The 17,938-nt window shown below is 28.1% G+C and overlaps 3 protein-coding genes across 3 annotated transcripts in view; all 3 read left to right on the forward strand.

Moving 5' to 3' along the window:
* The first annotated feature begins 104 nt into the window (after nucleotides 1-104).
* Nucleotides 105-5,066, forward strand: LOC149030916 (glutamate receptor U1-like). The gene is made up of 8 exons (XM_089177144.1): nucleotides 105-929; nucleotides 1,399-1,886; nucleotides 2,155-2,484; nucleotides 2,584-2,746; nucleotides 2,861-3,069; nucleotides 3,227-3,316; nucleotides 3,553-3,716; nucleotides 3,858-5,066. The coding sequence occupies exons 1-8, from the start codon at nucleotides 764-766 to the stop codon at nucleotides 4,123-4,125; spliced, it is 1,878 nt and encodes a 625-aa protein (XP_089033270.1). The 5' UTR covers nucleotides 105-763; the 3' UTR covers nucleotides 4,126-5,066.
* Nucleotides 5,067-5,432: 366 nt separating this feature from the next.
* LOC107074054 (glutamate receptor 1) lies at nucleotides 5,433-9,118 on the forward strand. The gene is made up of 9 exons (XM_089177148.1): nucleotides 5,433-5,868; nucleotides 6,261-6,609; nucleotides 6,709-6,853; nucleotides 7,068-7,394; nucleotides 7,570-7,729; nucleotides 7,831-8,039; nucleotides 8,129-8,218; nucleotides 8,421-8,581; nucleotides 8,683-9,118. The coding sequence occupies exons 1-9, from the start codon at nucleotides 5,709-5,711 to the stop codon at nucleotides 9,023-9,025; spliced, it is 1,944 nt and encodes a 647-aa protein (XP_089033274.1). The 5' UTR covers nucleotides 5,433-5,708; the 3' UTR covers nucleotides 9,026-9,118.
* A 5,536-nt stretch (nucleotides 9,119-14,654) lies between these two features.
* Nucleotides 14,655-17,938, forward strand: part of LOC107074197 (uncharacterized) — a 33,094-nt gene continuing 29,810 nt past the window's right edge. The window contains 2 exon segments of the mRNA XM_015335420.2: nucleotides 14,655-15,000; nucleotides 17,164-17,471. The gene's annotated coding sequence lies outside the window, so the exon portion shown is untranslated.

Genomic DNA, 17,938 nt, shown 5'->3' on the forward strand with positions numbered 1-17,938 from the left:
TATTTCGCATAGAAATAGAAAGAGAGATATTAGACAGAAATAAAAAGTAAGAGAGAAAGATAGAAAGAAAGTGAGAGACAATTATTTTTTATCTATCGCAATCATCTAATGTTCCATTAGAACGCATGCGCATGCAATTTGTAAATTGTTCCGCATATCCTTTTATGATTGACGTTATAATAGGGATGGATGTGATTAAAAAAAAAAGAAACCACATTATTTTACTTCAATATTATACATTTATAATTTGAAATTATCACATTTTACATTTTGATACGTACCATTTCATACGATCAACTTACAATAATCATGAAAAAACATTTTTGTATTTATGTGATAAATGAAATAATCAAACGACAGTGGATGTAAAAAATGTTAAAAGATCTAATCGAATTATGTTTGAGTGCATCCGAGTCTGTTTGTTGGGTTATACCTGCAGTGCAGGTAAAATTACTTCTACTCGTAGTTGGGAACTTAGTCGTTCGTAGTGTTCGTCATTGTTCGCGCCCTTATTTCTTGCTCAACAACACGTTTTTTCATTTGATGATCGATTAAACTTTTCAATCAAACTCTCAACCTACACTTCGTTGTCTTCTATTAGGTCGGATAATTTTTTTTTCTCTTTCTCTCTCTTAAATGATTAAGTACCAATTTAATCATATCTGTCTCATCTCGTTCATTTTAATTCATCAAAACTTTATTTGGGAAAAATTTGGTGTTGTTTAATGTTGTAAATTTTTGAAAAGAAAAAAGGAAACAAAAAATGTCACAGTGGAAAAATGTTATTATAGTTGTGCTTGTACTTGAATTTGTTAAAACAGGAATCACCAATGATCAACATACGAACTATATTTCGCTTATAATAAACGTCTGCAAATTTTATAAAACTTCCAGCGTATTTTTATTCTATTTTCGTACTACGTCAGAAGGTACGTATTAAATCTAATTATTTTAATCAACATAATCACGAAATGTAAATTAGTTTGAAATGTTTCATCTATTTTATATAAACGGCAAATGTGTGTGATGGGTATAACAAAATTATAATTTTTATAAATACCTTGAATCTATTTTGGGATTGGATTTATTAACGAATTGTGTAAAAAAAAATTAGATTTATATTATATTATATTTATATCGTTGCAAAATTGCAACGATAGTGCACTCCTACAAAAATTGGCACCGTTTGATTAAAAAAAGAAAAATTTTTATTTACAACACAATAACAATTTGATACAATATTTAAATATTTAATATAACTTCGATATATTTATTTATTATTTATTATTTAATTTACTAAACACCTTGTGTATTAAAATTTAATTATTTTTTTGAAAATAAATTTTGAATGTTACATTTGTAATACATTAATTAAAATAATAATAATAATTTTCTTAGATTTAGAATTTAGCCGATTAATTCATCGTTGGATTCGCGAGTTATCTCGCGAAGGATTTATGGCACTCGGTACTGAAATATCGAACATGCGAGAAATATCCTATTACGAGAGTCGTATTGTACGACCTCTTTTTGTAGTATTCTTATCGGACAATGAATCGATTATAACATTTTCCAAGAATACTCAAAACTTCGACATGTCATTAGCCTACTGGTACGTCATATTTTTACCAGGATACAATCAAAAGGATTATTGTCCTATACCAAAAGGTAATCCCTTCAATCTTCTCTTCAACACTGAGATGCTGGTCTCTTGTCCAAAAGACAAGATCATGCGGGAGTGGTATTCTCTGAGAACTAATCAAACTAAAGTATTCGAATTGGCTGAGTGGGAATCTGATGGAACATTAATGCTATTAACTGAACTTAGTTTATACGAAAGGAGAAACAGTTTGGAAGGTTTAGTCATCCCAGCTGTTATTGTGCTGGTAAGAAAATATTTTGAATATTTTTCAAAAGCAAATTTTTATTATGTTAATTAAAAGAAAATTCTTGTTTTCATTTGATTTTCTATTAAATAAATAAATTAATTTTTAGTTAAATAATTTCAATCAACATTGTATATAATTTGTGGAACAATTTCTCTTATAGAAATAAATTTGTTAAATAATTTAAAATAATTATTTTTTTTTCGTATATAAAAGAATTAAATTAATATAATTTATATTTAAATAAAATTTCGTTTAAATATTTCAGAGCAATCCTTTCATCGGTATTGACGAAAATGGTAAACTGACTGGTTCCTGTGGTAAAATATTATTAGAGCTTACAAGATTAGTTAACTTTTCTTTCGTTATTGTCAATGAATCTTCGTCGAATGGTAGATGGAACTCTAAGCATAATTCCTGGAACGGTGCAGTAGGTGAATTGATTGCCAATCGTGCACAATTTACAATATCTTTTGTATCAATGAGTAAATCAAGATCAGAAGTTGTTGATTTTACTTTACCGTTCATTCTTTCATCTACTTCGTTGTATATCAAGGAACCTGATGTTTCCAGTGTAGAATGGTCCAATTATTTTCGTGTATGTATTAAACATTTCTTTACATTTATTTTTGTTCAATAAAATTCACTTTCATTTAACTTATTCTTCGTTCGTATTATTTTTTATTTTGTCTTGCAGACATTCAATTACAAAATTTGGATATCTGTGGTCATTTTAATCTTGACTACACCAATTTTATTGGCATTCATGAAAATTATTGCCGATCAACGTAATTTCGTGTCATTGCTTTTAGATTCTTATCTTCAAATTTGGGGTATTTTTTGTCAACAAGGACTCGATGGTAAATTTATATAAAATAAAGTGTATATCTTCAAATATCGCCTAGTTTATAATAGATTATTTTGTTGAATAAATTTAAAATGTACAAATAAATGTCTTTTTTATCTATTTTTAGAATTTCCTCAAAGGTTCTCTCTAAGATTGGCATATTTTTCATTATTTCTTTCGGCTTTTATTGTGTCGGCAGCTTACTCAGCTTCGTTGATATCTTTTCTGACAAACGTTATCAATCGTTTGCCATTTCAATCGATGGAAGAATTTGTAAAAGATGGAACTTATACATTAATTTCACCTAAGGACAGCTTGGAATACGATGTATTTGCTGTAAGTTATTTAATAAATAATTTTTCTACTTTTTAATTTACTAAAATCATTTTGTGTATTATTGTTTCCAAATGTTTATAAATATATAAATGAATATAGTAAATATGAATTGTAAATGATTTCGATGTATTTTAATTTGTTAATAAAAAATTTATAGAATTCGAAACGACCATTAGCAAAGAAAATCATGACATTCATGAAAGCCGAAGAAAAATTACCCTTAACACATCTTGAAGGATTTTTTCAGGTAATTCTATTTAAAAAAAATATATATTGTATTATTAATTATGGGGTTGTTCGTTAAGTAATATCATTTTACGCAAAAACATATCATCAATTTTTCCAGATCACTTAAAACTTGGCTTGGATTTTGAATATGAAAATATCGTTTTTTTCTTTTTTGTTTAACATTGAAAAAAATGAAATTACTTTCCGAATGACCTAATGTTAAATCATTTGAAAAGAAAACTAATGAGTTTACAGGTTTGTAATGAACATAATGTAGCGATGTATGTGTCAACCGAAGTAAGAAATGTTCTAGATCCTGAAATACCTTGCAATATCGCACGCATTAATCTTGGTCATATAGATAGTGTATCATTAATGTGGTCAAAAAAGAATCCATTTCTCAGTCTGATTAATCATCAGTAAGTAATAAATGAAAATCTAAAGAAAAAAGCTGAATTTTCCATGTAGTAATTAACATTAAACATATTTATTACGCATGACAATTCTAGAAATGATTGTATCATAAAATAAAATTATTAATCAATGTTACATTATTTCAGTATATTTAAAATAATGAAAAACGGTATGATAACAAGAATAAGAAACGGTTATCAAAGTAAAAAAACCTTTAAAAAGAAATTAGATTTACGTGCTTTAGAATTTTGGAGTATTATACCAATTTTATCATTTCTCGAAATAGGATTTGTTCTAAGTATTTGCATGTTGATCATAGAAAAATGTTATTTTACCCATAGTAAAAGGAAAAATGTTATAGTCAAAAATGTAAGAGGAGGTAAAAAATTTAAATTACGAAAATATTTTATTTAATATTAACTCATAAGAAGTTTCTAATTAAAATTAACATTAATATTTAAAAAAGGATTGAAATTTTTTGGATCAATATGTTTAAACTTTTATAATTATTATTTATAATAAAATATTGGTATGCACCAATCAATAACTGTAAATACAATTCTGAATTTAATTAAAATATTGATAAATGATTATTTTTATTGAACAAAATGTTACAAAATACTGACCGAAATAAATAGAAATAATTTTCAAACCTCTTCCATCACCTTTCTCATTCACCCTCGTATAAAAAAAAAAAAAAAGAAAAAATAGGAAACATAAAATTCTTCGAAAATCAAAGAGCCCAACGAGAACCCATATGTTGTAGAAAAAAAAAATAAAAACATAAAAGAGTAAGGAATCCGACACTTGACACGTGTGTATAAGTTAAATAGAAGGAAGAGAAACCTTGTCCAATTTTCTCAACATTTTCTCTCAAAATGTTTTTCCCATTTCCCATATGTGTCTGATATCATGCGGTCATACGACGGTCAGGCCAACACATTAACGATGTTTTATATGTAATATAGTGGGAATGATGTGAATGGCGTTCGTGATGATAGTGTTTGCCGGTGGAAAATGATGGAAATATAATTCACAGCTTGTTCGTAATTTTCCTGATAGAGCGCAACCTTTATTTTTTTATCTTCTTTTTTCTTTTTTTTTTTTTTTATCTTTGATTCATCTCCACGTTATTCGTATAGAAATGCAACGACCAACGCAAAAATTATATTGACACATTCAGACACACATGCATGCATGCACATATATAACATAAATACGTGCACAATAGTAATATATAAAGCACATAATATAGAAAGTAGGTGATCAAGGAAGAACACCGTATAATACCCTCGGCTAGGTAAAAACACGCATACGCATATAAATATATATGTGAGAATGTATACAGGGTGGGGTATTTAAAACAGATCACTTAAATCACACTTTTTATTCATTGATAGAACAAAATGTGTTGCTCAATTCTTCACAAAATTTATTTCAATTTGAATTCTTTGAAAATACCTGAGAATTCATGTAAAGGAAATTAAATCAAAACTAACATTATTTCTTTTTTAACGCTGTCACTATCTAATAAGTAACTATAAATCATTAGTTAATATTTTTTGTTTGTTGATGAATGGATAAAGGAAATACGTAAAGCAAATTCAATCTTTTTAAATAAAATATTCACTATGAAATCCTGAAATTGTTATTATTACAAAAAGAAATAAATCAAATACAACCAATAGTAATGTAGTTACTCATATGGCTTGTATTAAATGTCTCACCCGTTATATATGTGAATTTGTATGTATATATATGTTTATATAGATCATTGGAAGGAGATAAAAACGAGCGTGGAAGAACTACAATCGCCTTTCAGTCGTTCAATTCAATCACGTGTTCGTAGTACACCGGACACCTTTCGAATTCCCTCTTATCTTTACTGAAAAAATTGTATCATTTTATTTTCAACCTTATTGTTACTTACATCACATTGTTACAATTTCAAAAAAATTAGAAATTAGATTTTTAATTGTAATAGTCATGAGACCAACATGTCTCCTATAATTTATAGCGTTTTTTATATCACATTCACCGGTATCATTGTCATTGGTTTAAGTTTGACCACTCATGATTATATTTTTCTTATCACCCAAGTATATAATCATTACGAAACCTCGTGTGTGTTTTTTGTGAAGAGTGGTCATTCCGATAGTAAGTGAGAATGCAGTATATTTGATTAAATAATTAACGATTTATTGTTTTATTTGGACACAGTATTTTGTTATACTTTTTTTTCAATGTTAACATGTCTTCTCATATCTACGTTAGTTAGTTTTAAAATGATAATTACGTGGTACAATGTCACGTATATGAGTCATGGTGTAAAAAATACAAATTTCTTTGAAAAATGACTCATATGCAACTTTAACAGTTAACATGTTAAATAAATAAATTTTGTTGTTAATAAATTTATTGTTTTTGTCATATTTTAAACAAAATTATATTTTTTTTTTTAATATTTTTGTGATAAATAAATATTTGCACACAAAAAAATCGATTTAACGAAAAGGGAACCATAAATGAATTTTGTAATGGTTCGATAGACATGCAAATGTCAACTATGATCCACACATGGTCACGTGAACTCTCTCGTCGAGGAATCCTATCGATCAGTATCAATTTCACGGATTTAGCCATGGACAATAAAAAATATAATCCGACATCAAAACCATTGTTCGTTATACTTCTTTCTACGTGGGAGAATTTCGAAGAATTCTCCAAGGTCAGCAAGGAAGTCGAAGTATCCTTGTTCGTTTGGTTTGTATTATTTATGGAGACACCAGGTAACCCGATGGAAGAATTTTGTCGAAAACCTATTGGCAATTTTTTCAATCTTAACTTTGATACAGAGATGTTAATTCTTTGCTACAACGAAACGATATTAAAGGAATGGTAGGATATATCAAATGTTTTAATATGTCATAGTATTTTAATGTTTTTTTCCAATTTACTTTATACGCAGATGTAATTATTTTTTTTATCAAACGTTAGGTATTCCATACATGATAATACCACGATAACTTCTAATTTCGCTACATGGAAACCTGGAAATTATTTTTCCGCAATTAGCAATGAAAGCCTTTACGGTCGAAGAAGCAACCTTTTTGGAACGGTTTTACGCATTGGCACGGTCAAAGTATAATTCATTTATAAATATTATAATAATTTACATTTCTAATCAAAACGATTAACTTTAATTGTAAAATTCCAATTCTTACATTATATAAATGTTTATTGAATTTGTATGTTCAATAATAAATCAAAAATTCTTTACTTTTTGTTTGAGGGAAGTTAATCGATTTGTCAAATGAGTGCTTCACATATAAACATAATAATCATTTTGATTATAGGATTCTTCTTTTATCGGGACAAAGAATAATAAGCTGACCAAGCTACTAGGAGTAATAGTCACGGAATTAAGCAAGACGATAAACTTTACTATCGAAATATTAGAGCCTGTTAATGCTTATGGCAGTTGGGACAAAGAAAATGAAACTTGGAACGGAGTGATCGGACAATTGGTTGCCGGTGAAATTGATTTGGGTGTAGCTGAATTTACAGTGACTACTACTAGACTGGAAGCTGTTGATTTCACCTTACCATTTTTACTTTCTCGTAATCGATTGTATATGAAAGAAAATCCTGGTTCTGTTATTAATTGGTCCGCTTATTTCAAGGTTTTATTTCATTCCAAAATTATTCTAATAATATTAATTACTAATTTATCATTAATATCACGGAATTAAAAAAATTAATTTACATTGAAAAATATAAAAAACATTTATATTAATATTTGTAATTTAATTTTCTAATTTTTAGCATTATTACATATAAATTTTGTTACTTTTCTAGACATTTAGTCCAGGAATTTGGGGAATAATAATTTTAATGATAATGACGACGCCCATTTTATTGACCATAATTAAGATGAAAAGTTTATACATTTCCGGATCTGTTTTGTCAGTAAATTATATACACGTATGGGGTATTTATTGTCAACAAGGATTATCAGGTATGCACGTATGTGCGTTGATGAAACAAAAACCCAAACAAATTATATATGAGATTTCTTATATTATATTATGGTTTTAATGGATTATTATACGCTTTCAGAATTTCCCACCGATTCTTCTTTACGTCTTGCTTTCATCTCCATCTTCGTCTCGGCTATAATAGTCTCGGCTGCTTACTCGGCTTCTTTAATTAGTTTCTTGACCGTGACCACAGACAGTTTACCTTTTTCCACTCTCAACGATTTCGCCAACGATGGTTCCTACAGCTTGATTGTTTTCGGCAACAGTGCTGATTACGACCTTTTCGCGGTAAATTTATCATAAATAAGATACAATTCTCTCAACACGTTTATTTATTTCTTTTAAATAACAAACAAAATTCTCATTATTTTATTCAGAATTCCAAAGATGAAATCATCATCAAAATGATGAGTTTAATGAAACCGAAAAAAGAATTACCAACCGGATTATCTGAAGGATTCGATAAGGTATTTTAACATTAAAAAATATTATCCAACAGTAAACAATTATACTAAGAGATTATCAAACTTTTTCACTTAACTTAACCCTATATAGGGTCGTAATGGACACTTTGAGAAACCTTTCTTTAAGTAACAACTATTTTATTTAGAAAAATGTATTTATACCTAGTTGTTCGTATTAATACAAACGTTTTCATTTTTTCCAAAGGTATGTACAGAGAAAGTGGCGTTCTACGCAACCGAAGAAGTAAAAAAAGCGATAAATCTTTATCTACCATGTAAAGTTAATTTTATAGAAACCGGTAGATCTGATAGTCTGGCAATGACTGTGCCAAAGGGTAGCCCTTTTAAGGGTATCATCAATTATCAGTAAGTTCATTACTTTTTTCTTTTTTATGATTAATGACGATCCTTATATTAGTTTTAATAGAAAATATGTATTCTTTTCGTTGTTGTCTTTTTAATTATAGTTTGCAAAAATTCATAGACAACGGTATAATGAATCGTTTGAGAGGAATGTTCGTTGTACAAGTTAATTTATCGAAAACTATACACACTGCAGTTACTTTATGGGACATCGCACCAATTTTAACAATACTGATTGGTGGTACCATATTAGGTATCATCATATTAATCATAGAAAGGTCTTATCATATTTGTAAAATTAAAAATGAATTTAACAAATTACAAGACGAACTTAACAAAATAAAATTGAAGAAGATCATAAGAATGGATAAAAATTTTTATTCCGACAATTTAAACAAAGCACGTAAAGTGAACGAACTTAAATCATCTGGTGGTTATTTTCCATGATTCAATTTTGAACCGATCATTGGTTTCGAGAAAAACAAGTATATCCATTGAATCATAATTTTTGTTATTTAATTTTGCTTTTGTAAAAAAAAAAAAAAATTAAAAAATATATAAATCAAAACATAATGATAATAATTCAAAATCATATTAATATATATTTTCACACTCACAAAACACAATCGTTTTAGTTTTATCTATTTATATTTCATACTTATCTTATCTTGGAAAATTAATAAAATGCTATTGAAGTATGTAAAATGTTTGTGTTATGTTTTGTAAATAAAATAAAAAAAGAAAATAAAAAAGCGAAAGAGTAGTCAGGAAACTTGGTATTATAAATGTATATAATAATCCATGAAATTGAATTTTCTCATACCGCGCGTGAAATCGCTTTCACTTTATGCATTACTAGCAAGAAAATACCTATCTATAACCATCTATTCGTCTTATACCACCGAGAGTACAATATAATTAATTACAAATAGATTTCCGCATATCGTTTCACTCAACTGTAAATATTTATCCAATGTTTCCCGCGTAGTTTTGTAAATACAGTTTGTCTCGTTTCTGTTTAAATGTTTGTTTGGTCCGCCAGTCACGAAAGCAAATAATTCGTCATGCACGTTTCAGTTTTAACACGACAAGCCTTGTCAACTTTCGACAGAATCAATTCGAGAATTGATCAAGCATCGAATAACACGTAATACAATTCATTTTCAAAGAGTGGGATAGTTGTGGAGTGGGAGAAAAAGAGGGTGGCTCGTTAGAGAGAAAAAGAGGGAGAAACGCACGTAGAAAATTGTCGACAGTTTTTTTTTTGTTTTGATTTTTATCGCAAAAGGGGATAGATAATTATTATGAAAATGCTTTATACTTTCTCACCAGGGAATATGAAGAAGAAAGACCTACCCCTTTCGTTTTATTTAATTGAGATCTACCGATTTCATAGATTTGCTTTTTTTTCTTTCTATTAAACACTTCGTTATTTACGTTGACGTTTATGAGATTGTAATCTGTTTTTCTTTCTTTCTACTTTTATTAATTTATTATCTTTCATCTTTATTGTTATACAATATTTATCGTATATTAGAATTATTATTTTTTCTTTTTTCTAGTGTTTTTAGAACACTTTCATTTACTTTAGATGGTATTTAAAAGATACATAAAATATAACATACTTGAAAAGATAATTATATAAGATTATTAAGCATACACTTCTAGTGGTATATTCAATACCAAGAAATATTTCGAAGTTAGATTTACGTGTATACGTGAATTCATAAAAAAAACGTCTTTGAACTGTAACCTTTGGAGAAATTCGCCCACGTAACTTCTTCCCACGCGAAATGCAATGAGCCATATTCTACCGTCTACTGATTTAGAAGAAAATGAATATATACTTATTTTACTTTATAGATGTCATGATTATGTCTAACCAAAAGCAAAATATACATATATATATTTAATACTGATAAACATTCATTTATTTCAATTTATGGTTAACATAATAATCAATAATTGCTGATTTAATGATCAATCGATCATCGATATAAAATAATCACGAATAAAATAATTTCAATTAAGATACACGAACAAGCACACACATAATAAATAAATAAACAAATAAATGTAGCAATTAATTAAAATTTATCTCGAAAACCATTTGTGTTAATCATGATAATTAATAATATCTGATTAAATGATCTATCGATTTTCGATGCTTAATAATTACGATGCAATAAAAAAAATTTCGTTAAAGAAATTTTTAAAAATATTTTCGCATTAAAACACACGCTAAATAAATTTTTATACTAATTAATTATTGTTTATTAGGATGATTAAAAAAAATGTTTTACACATAATAATGAATTGATCGATGATTGATTGATTAGATCGATATTTAATGTTTACGATTAAGTAAAAAAATTTTCTGTAAAAAAATAAAAAATATCTCAAAGTGTATCTGCGCACACTTATTGTTAGAAACGCATCGGTGAGTACCTGCGCAGTACGCAGTACTTACATTAGTGCGTTACGCACTCAGGTGTTACGAGGAGCTCTATCGCTCGAGCTACCACCGGATATGGAGGAGCACGCGCTGTGTTTCCGTTTTCTGCATGACCGGAAGTGACCTTTCGCTCATTAGAAAAAGATCCACGTCACTCCCTTCAGCCATCCATCGACATTGAATATAACTGTACGTTCTATTATACTCTCAATACTTTCTATATCTCTTTCAAAATGTTCTGACATATTATATTATGTTTTACCAAAAAATAAAAGAAAAAACAAATAACGAAAAACCATCTTTTTTTTTTTTTTAAATTGGCGATTACAAAATAAATGTTTATTTTCGTTGTTCTCATCTATGAATTTGATATTTGATTTAATTTGTGATTATTTTAATAAAGGTTTTACGTTGATAATTGTAAAAATGGTTATTTTTAGTCATAAAGTATTAACAATTTTAGAATAAATTTTTATAATTAATTTTTGCAAAAAAGAATATAAACAACATTCGATAAAGATTGTACATGTCTATCTGAAAAGTAAATTTTGGCACAAAGGTACATTTTTTGCATGGATCTTCATCGAATTGATTGATCTACCCTCAAAATTGTACATCTTTTTTTTTGTTTTTTCAATTTAATTAATTAAAACAGATATTTCTCTTATGAAACATGTTTACCATATAGATAAACACGATTAACTGTATATCTATAATGAACACATGAAAAATAATAATCATTTTCCTCGGTCGAAAGACTACATCTAACATAAGAGTATACAGTTTTCAATGCACGTGGTTTTAAGAGAGCCATTGCTGGCACGTTGTGTCATCTCTGGGCGAGCCCAGAATGCCATTATCTTTGGTGCAAGCATGTTACCAAGTAAGAGACATAAATAGAGAGTGAATGAGAGAGAGAGAAAAAAAACGATTCGATATATACCTTCTTGTCTTAAGAATAATTGCGAACCAGGAAACGATAATTTATATATATGTATGTATATCTATAGATATAACTTACCAGTCATGCTAATGACGAAGAAGATAAAAAAAAGGAAATAGAAAAAATATGATAACAATAAGCTGACTAATTGAATGCCATACACATTCTTAAGAAAACAAAATATTTTTCCAATATCTTTTTCAAATAAATATAATACTTTTGATTTTATTAGTATAAATATATGAATAATTTCATTTTATTTATTATCTGAATTAATATTAACCTTTTTTGGACGTATTCAATTTGGACATGGGTGTCGTAGTGGTCGGAATTAATTTATATGTATATATATATATATAATATTTTATAATACTGCGATAAGCTGTTATCATGTATATTATTGTAATATTATTATAAATATTTGTAAAAACGGTAATTTGGTATTAGGTAATTTATAGAGATTCTTTTGAAAATGATTAAATAAGATAAGAAATAAAAAAATTTATTTTAGATAAGTAAAATACTTGTAAGTATACTAAACGTTTGAACATCATCTTCGAACATTCTCTCTCTCGACTTTTTCCACGTTTCAAACATATCACGTTCGAACTTTCAAAGAACTCTAACTATGTGTAGAAGTTAGACGTGGGAGTAAACATGTATATATTTGTCTACATGTGTATTAGTGATTTTCACTTTCAAACTGTAGTGTAATATGGCATCATCAAATAAACGAGCTGCCGCTGTTTAATGATCTCGTGCAAAAGACCAACGTTTATTATTTCTTCGATTTTTTTTTTTTTTATTATTATTATTATTATTAGAAATTATAGTTTCTTCCTTTCTTTTTTTTTCTTAATCGTCTATTTTGTTGTTATTATTTTATTATTAACTTCCTCATAATCTTCTTAGAATAATTTATATTTTTAAACGTTAACTCACATAGAATATACATGTTCTATTTATACACATTCGAAGTACTATTGTATAGGATTGGTGTGTTAGTAATTAGAATAAATTTTGCCCATAAACGTTCCAATTATCTTACCATGTTAAGAAACAATGAGAGGTGATAATAACATACAAAGAAATTGTATATGAAGAAACAAAAATTATGAGTATACGGTTCATTAAGTTTTTTAACAATTGAACATTAAATTTTTGACGATGATGAGGATTACGAAAAATAAGGATAATTAGAAGAAACAAATGTTGACCAATAGGTTCACATTTCAAACCAATAGGCCAGTAGGCTCGAATTTTGCAATAATTTATATTTACAAACGTAACACACCATGAGATTATAATATTCTTATAAACAAATTCCTAATATTGGTGAATAATTGATCGAACGATCAATTGTTATATATAAAAATGATTAAAAAAATACTTTAAATGTTTGAATGTTATTGGCCAACCAAATATAGGTGTATCTTGTACAATAATGCAAGTTTTTGATTGTTTGAAGAAAAGTTATTTCGTAATGGAAAAAGAAAAAAGGTTCTGGTCGAGGTAATGTCCATTCTGCGTTAGGATAAGTCTCTTCATCTTATCTGTAAGTGTACGTGTTCGTTGAGATTTGACGATGACCGTGGGCGTATTCTCGTCCCTTCTCCGTTTCTATTATACCCTCTTTTTTCTTCTTCATCTTCTTCTTCTTCTTCATCTTCCTTTGAATTCACTCTTTCTCCAAATATTTATCTCCTTCTCGAGTCTCAAAATACGTAGTATTCTTGTTAAGTGTTAGATCCCACAAAGAATTGAAGAAGAATAGAAGTTTACTGATTAGGAAATCGGGAGTTAGTTTAAAAAAAAAAAAAAAATAAGTAAAAGTAAGTATTTTTTAAAATAATTAACTTGTTCAAAGATTATCTTTAAATTATCTAAAAAAAAGTAACAATAAAATATTTCTATTTTCTTATAATAATAAATGAATGATTGTATCCAAAAAGTGGTATAAATTAAATTTAATTATTAACTCTGTAACAAGTTTGTAATAAACAACACAGATCCTACTTCTAAACATTCATTCAAGTAATAAATAATTTAATTCAAATTTCAATCCTCAATATATAAAAAGAAAATTATAATCCACCCATACAGAAATTGCATTACTGCAACTGCTTGCATTAATATTAAAAAAGAAAAAAGAAATTAAATTATTGTACAAAAAAATCCTCTTAATCAAAATAAATCCAAATAGGGGTAAAGCCCACATATTCGAAATGAAGAAAAAGAAAACGAAGACGAATTTTTAGTTATTATAATAATAATCATCATCATAATAATAATAACTAAACGAGATATGCGTTTAGAATAGAAGAAAGAATCGGTGCTCGTCTATCTCAATGCCATGCAAAGGCTTCTACAACCCACGTCCAACATATACCGGGTGTCGCGTGGGTGCTTCTGATTCCCCCTAGGCTCGTGCTTATGGCACGTGGTATCGGGGAGGTGCAGTGGGGAAGAGAAGAGAGGGTTAAAAGAGAGGAGAGGGTTTTTAAGAAGGTTCTATCTTTCTTTCCTTACCCCACTCGTCTTATACCGACTTCTTGTTCAAAGGAAAGGAAAGGAAAGGAAAGGAAAGGAAAGGAAACGAAGAGAGGTGTATATGCCTATCTACCACAACAGCGTCCACGTAAACGCGATTATGTTTCGAGTCTGGCAGACCCATTCAGTCCTCCTCACGACACGACGCGTCGTGAACACTCGCACGAGAGTGACAGAACAAAAACTCGGTTTCAAAAATTGTGTTTATATCAATTTTTCTTTTTTCTTTTCTATATCTTTTATATTATTCATTTTATTAAACATTTATTAAACGTTTTTTTTTTATTATTAATTACTAATTTTCAAATAGAACGTACGTTTGTTTAAATTTTGGTTTAAAAGTGTTTATAAGTTTTGAAAGAAAAAGGACTGATAAAACGATCAAACAAAATAAGTGCAACATCAGTGACTTTTGATTATTTTTCTTTTTGTTCGGTCAGGATTTGGTACTTTGACGTATTTGATTTGATTGAGGTAAGAACAAATAAAAAGGTGCAACGTGACATTTTAGGGATTTTCATTTTTCCTTTTTCTTGTTTTTTTTTCCCCCTTTTGGTTTCTTTCTTCTTGGACAAGGTTTTTTGTTGGTCAAGTTATTTTATACGTAGGAGATACTACGATTAGGTGAGTTGGTGTTTATTTGAGCGTTAAGAAATTAAAGTGATAGCTCTGTCGTTGATATCTTCAACTTGATGATGTGAGATATCTTACGAGAGTTGCAAGATGTCGTATCCTATCTTTTATCTTGTCCACACACGAGAAATGTGATGAACGTATCTCGTAAGAGGTTTTCCTTTTTTTTTTTTGTTGTTCTTCGTTACGAGCAATGAAATACGATAGACAAGTCTAATATTAACATCTTTATCATAGATCTGATATTTATGTGCATTTTGTCTTATTTCTTTTTAAATGCTGAGTCTATTGAATAAATACTTTTATTTTTTTGTTTACGTTAAAGTTTTTTTATCTTAGATTTAGTAAAGTAGTGAAAATTTATCGATTTTATCTTGGTTAGTAGTGTAATAATTACCCACGCACGAATACACTCGTATACATGAATTGTGCAACTTGAATCATCACTGACAACTTGGTTGCATCTCCTTCTGTGGAGAGTAACCATTTTTTCATTCATTTTCTAAGAAATACAAGTTTCTTAACCCTAAATGCATAAATTAGTGCTCATAATTTACATAAGTTATGTACATCGGTATATTTTTTTTATTCTTCTTTTTAAATATATCATAAAACAAATGACGATTTAATTTTTTATCTCTATTAGATTATAAAATAAAAAAAAAACATTTATTTGATTGTTCACACGTTTCGTAACTTTTCCTTCTTGATGATTCGCGAACGAAAAATATCAAATTCCATTTTAAATGTAACTACGATATCGTAGCATATAAAATAAATAAAAAAAAAAAGAGGAAAAACACATTATCCAAGGACACTTCTTTTTTTTTCTTTTTTTCTTTTTTCTTTTTTCCTTTTTACACCCGATCGCTCGAGTTTTATTAATCGTTTTAAAATGTTGATTACTATATCCTTCGTAATATAATCGGCAAAGAATATATTATCAAATGCATTTCAGATCGAGTAATTTGAAATCTTTCTATTTATGAAACAAGATCTATTATATCCGAACACATAAATTAAAAAAGAAAAAAAAACAAGAAGAAGAAGAAAGACATACGAGACACCGCACAACGAAAGAGACCACCATGAATTTATCGTCATTTTGCATTATTCTCTTATTGGTCGGAACCATAATCTCGAGACCTAAATGATCCGCTTGATCGCGCGTTAACGAAAGATAAAAAAAATAAAAATAAAAATAGAGGATGCGCTTTTCTACGTTGTCGTATAAAGAAAAATACAAAACACGTATTAAAAGTCATTTGAGAAAGAGAAGGAGTAGGGGAAGGGTAGGCGGGGGAGGGGAAAAGATTTGCATAACCAGAATCGGCGTTAATCAAGTACGACAAATGCATTCTGTTTCAACTTCGTTCTTACTTTTCTATTTATTATTCTTTTTATTAATTCATTTTACAATCAGTAATATCGACTTTCAATTGCAATTTTTACAACGATCATTTATGTTCCTGTTTTTTGTTTTTTAATTAAATGTAAAGTACTTTTTATGTGTATTGGAATATATAAAATTAATTATTTATAATATCATTATTATTAAAATATTAATATTTACCAAGTCTCATATATAAAATTGAGACAATTTGATTAGGAAATAAAAAACGAAATAATTGTAATCCAATTATTTGAAAGAAAAAATATGATTGATCGGAATGAACACAAAATAGATGTTTAAATTTCAATGTTTCTCTCCTTGTAGGAATTGTTATACATCATATTGTAATTAAAAAATAGATCAACGACCTGGAATATAATTCGAAAGGTAGATTTAATTTATCTACAATTAAGATTATGAGAAAACGGATAATTTAACGAATTTAAGTGAAAATCACGTTAAGGAAAATTCAATTGCCGTATATGAATAAAAATAAAAAAAAAAAAACACTAAAAAAAACTGAAGTATTTTAATGGTAATTTTACCAAGATGGAATATCGGTCGTAATAATTCCGCTAATGGAAAATTCATGAACTTTGTTTTTGTTGCAGAATTAACGAGAGAATCGTTGTCGGGGCATAGCGATTTCCGTTATTAGGATTCCTCGAGCGAAACGAAGAACAGAACAAACGTCGGAGTGAGAAAACTATAGATAAAACGAGAAAACAAGATTTAGATCGAGAGATCTAGAGATCTCTCTAGATCTTTCAAAGAGGATAAAAAAAGGATAACAAACTGAACGTACACATCGAGGTCGGGATACATATATCGTAGACAATCGAGTGCAACGCTGTTATTTTTCAAATCGCGTGCGTTACACTACGCCTCCTATCGAAACGCATCGTCCGTAACATTAGAGGTACGTAATTGTTAAGTTATTTCGCATCACGAGTTAGCCTGCTTTCATTATTATTATTATTACTAAGCTTATTAATTATGATCGATAAATCAGTATCTAACTATTCTTTATACATTAGATAGATTAACACTTAAGGTTTTGTTATTTTAATTGTAAAATTCAATATTATAACATGAAACATGAATTTGATTGAAATCAAAATGTATATTCTAGTTGGTACACACAAAATAGGAAAAAAAAACATTTTGAGATTAGGATTGGTGTTTAGTCGTATTTTGTAGAATACGTATACCATAAACTTACTTACAGTACACTATACATAAATGGATAATAAATAATAAATAATAATTATTACATCTAACCATAAGAGTGAGATTTAGGAAGTACAATCTGAGATTTGTAATCAGTCAAGTCATTTATATGTATATAGTAGATATATAAAATATTTTTTAATAAAAAATTATATA

Source organism: Polistes dominula, unplaced genomic scaffold (assembly GCF_049000335.1).
Source record: "Polistes dominula isolate Pdom_NZ unplaced genomic scaffold, Pdom_raw_medaka contig_20, whole genome shotgun sequence".
NCBI lineage: Eukaryota > Metazoa > Arthropoda > Insecta > Hymenoptera > Vespidae > Polistes > Polistes dominula.